Source organism: Aythya fuligula, chromosome 17 (genome assembly GCF_009819795.1).
Source record: "Aythya fuligula isolate bAytFul2 chromosome 17, bAytFul2.pri, whole genome shotgun sequence".
Taxonomy (NCBI): domain Eukaryota; kingdom Metazoa; phylum Chordata; class Aves; order Anseriformes; family Anatidae; genus Aythya; species Aythya fuligula.
The window spans coordinates 5,226,222-5,232,713 of NC_045575.1; the positions used below are offsets into that span (position 1 = coordinate 5,226,222).

General features: G+C 61.8%; 1 protein-coding gene across 1 annotated transcript; it reads left to right on the forward strand.

Annotated features, from left to right (window-relative positions):
* Nucleotides 1-592: 592 nt before the first annotated feature.
* On the forward strand, nucleotides 593-5,453 carry GAL3ST1 (galactose-3-O-sulfotransferase 1). The gene is made up of 3 exons (XM_032199254.1): nucleotides 593-1,031; nucleotides 2,548-2,684; nucleotides 3,138-5,453. Exons 1-3 carry the CDS (start codon nucleotides 777-779, stop codon nucleotides 4,285-4,287), a joined length of 1,542 nt encoding a protein of 513 aa, XP_032055145.1. The 5' UTR covers nucleotides 593-776; the 3' UTR covers nucleotides 4,288-5,453.
* Nucleotides 5,454-6,492: the final 1,039 nt, after the last annotated feature.

The following is a 6,492-nucleotide window of genomic DNA, read 5'->3' on the forward strand; positions in this document are numbered from 1 at the left end:
TGGGGGCTGCTTTGGGAGAGCCTGTTCCATGTCGGAGCAGCATCGCCCCCCACGCCCCACGCCCCAGCAAGCCGAGGAGAGGAGAGGGACGGTCCGCGGGGAGCAGCCGGAGCAAAGGAAGAGGTGATGGGGGCTGGTGGGGGGCTGGGAGGGCCGCGGGGGCCAGCACAGGGGGATTTCAGGATGCAAGGGGCACGTGGGCACCAGCACCCACGGGATAAGATGCCGGGGCGAGGGGGATGGGGTGAGCACGCACGGAGCGGCGTGCCCACAGTGGGCATTGGCACGGGATGGAGAGAGCCTGAGCCAGAGCCACCGGGGGCTGGAAGGGTGCCCTGTGCATGGTTCCTTAAATTTGGGCTGGAAAGGGGTTGGTGCCTGTAAGGGAAAACGCAGAAGAGGGCTGCCACGGGGAGTGTTGGACCTGGGGGGATGCAGGGACGTGGGGATATAGCATGGGGCCGTGTCCTCGCTCTGGGGCCGTGACCACCGGCTCCGGCTGGGGCTTTCAAGTGGCTGGGTGAGGGCCAGCGCCAGCGGCTGCCCTGCTCCTCTGGGAGCCCCAGGACAAAGCCTCCACCTTAGCATTTCTCCTGCTGAGCTATTAATAATTAAGCCACTCACTTAAGGCAAAGTCAATAGAGTAACTGGGCTGGGAACTGTTTGCAAGAAACACCCCGCCGGAGCCAGCCCGGGTGGAGCTCAGCATCCCCTCGGCATCCCTGCCAGTGGGGCCGGGCGCTGGCAGCCACGGAGATGCTGGGGGCAGCTCAGCCATGCTCTCGCCGTCATTTCTGCCGCTCGGAAAGCCCGCAGAGCGGAGGCTGAGCTCGCCTGGGGTCGGCGAGGGCGAGCCGTGCCCAGCGTCCGGTTACATTTTCCATCCATTATTCATCAAGATGGAAATCTCAGCTGCGGCGTGGCTCGCTGCCCTCCGCCGGGCCGGGGCAGGAGAGATGCAGGTGGAGGACGGAGGCCAGCGCCACGGGAAGGCTTCGTGCACAGCGGGGCGAGATGCCGGCGGGGGCCCGGTAGGGTTTCCGCATGGTTTTTCCTCTGCGAAATCCCCGGGAGGTCTGTGCTGCTGGCTGCACCCGCCAGGCTGCGGGGTTTTCGTGCTCTGCACGGCACCGCGGGGTGGCTGAAGGGTGCCAAGGATGGCCGGCGGCCAGAAGGGTGCCAGGAGGCAGGGCAAGGCGTGCGGGCAGCTCGTCCGTGTGTCCTGCCGGGAGGACAGCCCTGCTGCAATGCGGCGCCGGGGCAGCTCCCGGCTCGGCGAGCGGACGCGGGGCACGGCGCGGCGACGGTGCAGGTGCTGCAGGAACTCGCGGGGGTGTGTGTGAGTGTGTGCACGTGTGTTTGTGTGTGTGTGAGTGTGTCCTAATCCATGAGTCTGCAGGCATAATGTGCACAGGGGCGTGCGGATGCCGGTGTCCTTGTCCGTATGAACTGCGTGCGCGTACGGCTGTGTCCTTGCCTGTGCATGTGCGTGAGTGCGCAGAGGTGTTTGGCTGTGTCCTTGTGTGTGTGCGTGCATAATGTGCAGAGATATGTGCCCCCGTGTGCGTGCACACGCATGGAATGCGCAGGTGGCTGTGTCCCTGCGTGTGCATGCACGAGTGTGCATGGATGTGCGAGCCCCTAAATGTCCTTGTCCTCACATCGGCGTGCACGAGCGTTCATGGGGGGGGTGGTGGCTGCCTGTGTCCTTGTGCATGAGGAGGCACAGATGTGTGTGCACACGCCTGTGCCCCGTGCACGTGTGTGCACGAGTGTGTACAGCTAGATACGTGTGCGTGCATGAGTGTGCACGGACGTGTGTCCGTGTCCTTGTGTGCACGTGGGAATGTGAGCGTGCAGAGGTGTGTGTGCACGCATAACACACAGAGCTGCGTGCCCTGTGTGCGTGCACACACATAAATGTGCACAGGAGTGCCTGTGTCCCTGTGCACACGTGTGGAGGGGTGGGGGTGCCCCCATATTTATGCGCACACTTCTGTGTGTGTGTACATTTGTGCAGGGATGGCTGTGTGCACGCGCCCTCCTTTGTGCACGTGTGTGTGCGTGCGTGCACGCCCGCATTTGTGCACGTGTGTGTGGTCACGCAGAGCCGCCCGCTGCTGGTGGGGCTGTGCGGGGTGGGTGGCGTGGGACGGATCCGCACCCAGTGGGACCTGCAGCGGTGCCACTGCTCCTCGGCACTGCGGTGCCCCACGGCCGGGCATCTGCTGGGTGTGGGTGGAGGAGACGCCCCTTCTGCCACCCCAGCTCTTCGAGTTGTGCTTTTTGCAAGGAAATTGCTTTTGGTTTTTGCAGCATGGGCAAGAGCGACGCGGTGTGGGCAGCGCTGCGGCACGCTGGCCATGACTCCCTCACGGCCCAGGACATGCCTGGCACCGGTTCTTCCCTCCCACATCACCTAAAATCCCCCTGCAGTGTTCCCTGGACCTTATTTGCTTGAAATTTGTCTCACCTGGTCTTTGTTCCTCACTCCCCGTGTCCTTCACCACCCGCATGGCTGACAGCTGTCCCTTCTGCTCCTCGCAGGTGACCACGATGCTGCAGCACCATGGGAAGCCCTGGAGGTCCATGTGCAAGGGACTCGTCCTGGGGACCCTCCTGACCAGCTTCATGCTGCTGCTCTACTCCTACGCTGTGCCTCCGCTGCAAGTCAGCCTGACGGAGTGAGTATCGCAGGGATCCCTCCATCACCTGGGCAGAACTGTTCCTGGGGGCTTTACAAGCTCTGGTGGCCTTGCTCTGAGATGTCACCGTCCTCAAGGGCCACACCTGGCCCCGTCCCTGTGACCATGGGGAGCATTAATCTCTGCTTTTAATAATCTATGCTATTATTATAAAACAGCTCCGCGTGCGGGTATTTAAGTTGCTTTCTGTCTCCTGCTGTCCCACATTGCCATCCCGCAGCGTTAACGAGGATCAGAGCTGCATCTTCTCTGGGGTCGTCCAATGTCACTCAGTGCTGGGGCATCTGTTACCGGCTTCGGGCATCTCAAATAGCACAGGGATTATTTGTTACGCTCGCTCATCTCACAGCCCTCAGCCTGTATGGTGATACCACGCGCTTCTTTCCCTCTCTACCCACCTCACCACGCTGTCCTCTCTCTCCTCCCCACCAGGATCCCCATCCCCTACTCCTGCTCCTCCTCCCCGGCCCAAGCCAAGGGGCGGGCGGTGGCCAACGGCACCCGCAGCCCTGCGGGAGGAGGCTGCCGGCCCAAGCTGGACATCATGTTCATGAAGACGCACAAGACGGCCAGCAGCACCATCCTCAACATCCTCTTCCGCTTCGGAGAGAAGCACCGCCTCAAATTCGCCTTCCCCAACGGCCGCAACGACTTCTACTACCCCTCCTACTTCGAGAGGAGCCAGGTGCAGCACTACCGGCCGGGCATGTGCTTCAACATCATCTGCAACCACATGCGCTTCCACTACCAGGAGGTGCGCAAGCTCCTGCCGGCAGACACCACCTTCGTGACGGTGCTGCGGGACCCTGCCTACCTCTTCGAGTCCTCTTTCCACTACTTCGGGCGCGTCATCCCCCTCACCTGGAAGCTGCCGGGGGAGGACAAGCTGGCTGAGTTCCTGCGGGACCCCTGGCATTACTACGACCCGAACGGGTTCAACGCGCACTACCTCCAAAACCTCCTCTTCTTCGACTTGGGCTATGACAACAACATGAACGCCGACAGCCCGCTGGTGGAGCAGCACATCCAGGAGATAGATCAGCGCTTCCACCTGGTCATGCTGCTGGAGTATTTTGACGAGTCCCTGGTGCTGCTGAAGGACCTGCTGTGCTGGCAGCTGGAGGACATCCTCTACTTCAAGCTCAACGCTCGCAAGGGCTCCACCATCTCCCGGCTGACACCTGAGCTCTACGAGAAGGCGACTTCTTGGAACCTCATCGACGCCAAACTCTACCGTTATTTTAATGCCACCTTCTGGCGGAAGGTGGAGGCCTACGGGAGGGAGCGGATGGCCAAGGACGTGGCCGAGCTGCAGCAGGAGAACGAGAAGATGAAGAGCATCTGCATCGACGGGGGGCACGCCGTGGACGCCAGTGCCATCCAGGAGTCCTCCATGCAGCCGTGGCAGCCACTTGGGGAGAAGTCCATCCTGGGCTACAACTTGAAGAAGAAGATCAACAAGAAGCACCAGAAGCTGTGCCGCAAGATGCTGACACCCGAGATCCAGTACCTGACGGACCTCGGGGTCAACCTGTGGATCACCAAGCTGTGGAGCTGGGTGCGGGACTTCCTCAAGTGGTAGGAGAAGGTGGGCGCCCTGTGGGAGAGCCAGGGGCTCGCGTTTTCCTTCCGTCACCTGTCTTTGGGTTGGGCATGAGCAGAACCAAACGGTGGCTCCCAGAGGTGCTCCCAACCCTGAGCACCCAAGAGTGACGGAGGGGACGTGGGGACCCAGCTCAGAGGCCACTGCTGCCAGCAGCAAGGGCTTCAAGGATTGGGGGGGTTTGGGGGTCTTTCCCAACAGGATCCACTTCTTCCTGCCACGTGGAAATGCTGGAGGCAGGATGGGAAGGACAGGTCCCCGTCGTGCCCTTGTCACAGCAATAGACATCCACCACCACGCCGCCAGAGGTGCGCTGCGGGTCGGGCAGTGGTGGGACCCGTGGGGCCAGGTGTGCACGGATATTCTGGAGCATCACTCCCAGCGGGGGCTGCTCTCACCATCCCCTTTCCCTCCAGCCCAGTTTTTGGGGCCCACCACGCTGCTGGGGCTCCCCCAGCCCATGGGTGCGTCGAGTGCCACGCGTCCTCAGCGCACCCGTGGCTGTCGGTGCCTGGCACACCATCAGCCCAGACCCAGGAAGCCCCAGCAGGTTTCTAAGCACCATCCACACGTGAATTTGCAGAGCAACAAAACCACCCCAAAGCCCCAGCCTGTGCCAGCGGCGGTCCCCAGCACGTCCATGCAGGACCCCATGGCAGCAGGTGCCCCCCAGCCCCCTCTTGTCCCAGTTAGAGGGCCCTGTGGTGCCAGTCCCCACTGGGGACATCCCGGGAGGACCACGGGGTCTGGTGAGAACTGGTGTGGGGAGCAGGCGTGGAGCAGGGTCCCAGAGGTGCCAGCCCTGGGTGCAAGTGGGACACGGGGACGAGCCACATCATGGGGAGCCTTCGGGTGTCCTGGCCGGGCTGGATGACAATGGCACGGGTAAAGCTGAGAGTGGCCCAGGCCGGGCACCGAGGTGGCACCGTGCGGCTGCAGGGGTGACAGGAGGTTGTCACCTGCCCGGGGCAGCAGCAGGGAGCCCGGCCCTGTCACTCCCCGGTGTGGTTCGTGTTCTGCTCTGTTTGTAAATGCAAGCAATAAAAAAAAAAAAAAAAGAAAAAAAAAAAAAAAAGCAATTCTACTTTTGTAAGATAATCGGATTGTATATTTGGCAGTTTTTAATACACCAATGGTCCAGCTGGTCTCCGTCGGTCTCGTTCTTCTCCGTGGGAAGGGGATGGGGACAAGGGGACAGGAGCCCCCCCAGGCTGCCCCCATTTATTGCGTGCAGCGGGATGCTCTGCCGGTCCCTGCACCCCTGGGGACAGATCCTGCCCCCCGGCGATGCCCCAGCTCTGCCCCTGCCACCGCTGCCACCTATTAAAGCTCCTCGGCCCGGTGCTCGGAGGCCCTGTGTGCATGGGGCGATGGCAGGTCCCTGTTGGCTGGGGATGGTGGCACTGGGATGTCACCAAAGGGGCAAGTCCCGAAGATGCCCTTCGGGGCGGGCAGGGAGCAGAGGTTTAGAGGCTGCTCCTGGGACATCCCTGGGTTGGGACAACCGCAGGAAAAAGCCACCATGGTTCCCTGTGACCACAAAAGTTTGTGTTTGTGGAGAAACACCCCTTCCCAGGGCCCTAAATCCCCTCTGAAGCCCCAGCGGGTGTGCACCCAACAGCAGAGGCTGGGCTCTCCCTGATCTCCTGTGGCTTACAGCAAGGTTTTACTGCAAAAAAGGAAAAAAAAAAAAAAAAAAAAAAAAAAATCAGCGCCAGGTGGGGCCCATTTGCACTCACCTGCTCTTAAATGCCCCCCAACACTGGGGCTGAGCTGTTGCTCTCTGAGGATGGGGCTGTGCTGGTGGGTGCTGGTGTGCGGGGCTGTGCTGGAGGTGGCAGGTGAGTGGGGCTGGGGACCCCTGGCTGCTCCTGCTAGGGGGTGGGTGCCCCATGGTGCTGGTTCCTGATTCCCTCCCGGTCCTGCTGGTACTGGTCCTGCTGGGGGAGGTGGTCTGGGAGCTCCCTGTCCCCGCAGATCCATTAGGGGCTGCTCTGGATGGGGCTCCAGGGCTATCTATGGGGTCCCTGGCTGCTGGTGGTGCTCTCCCACGCCGTGAGCAGCTCCAGATGTGTTCCTGGGGGGTTCTTCACTTGGTGCTGTGGCCACCGCCTCTCCATGAGCTCTGGAGACATCTGAGGACCTGGGTGTCCTCTCCACGCCTCAAGGATGCTGCTCCCACCG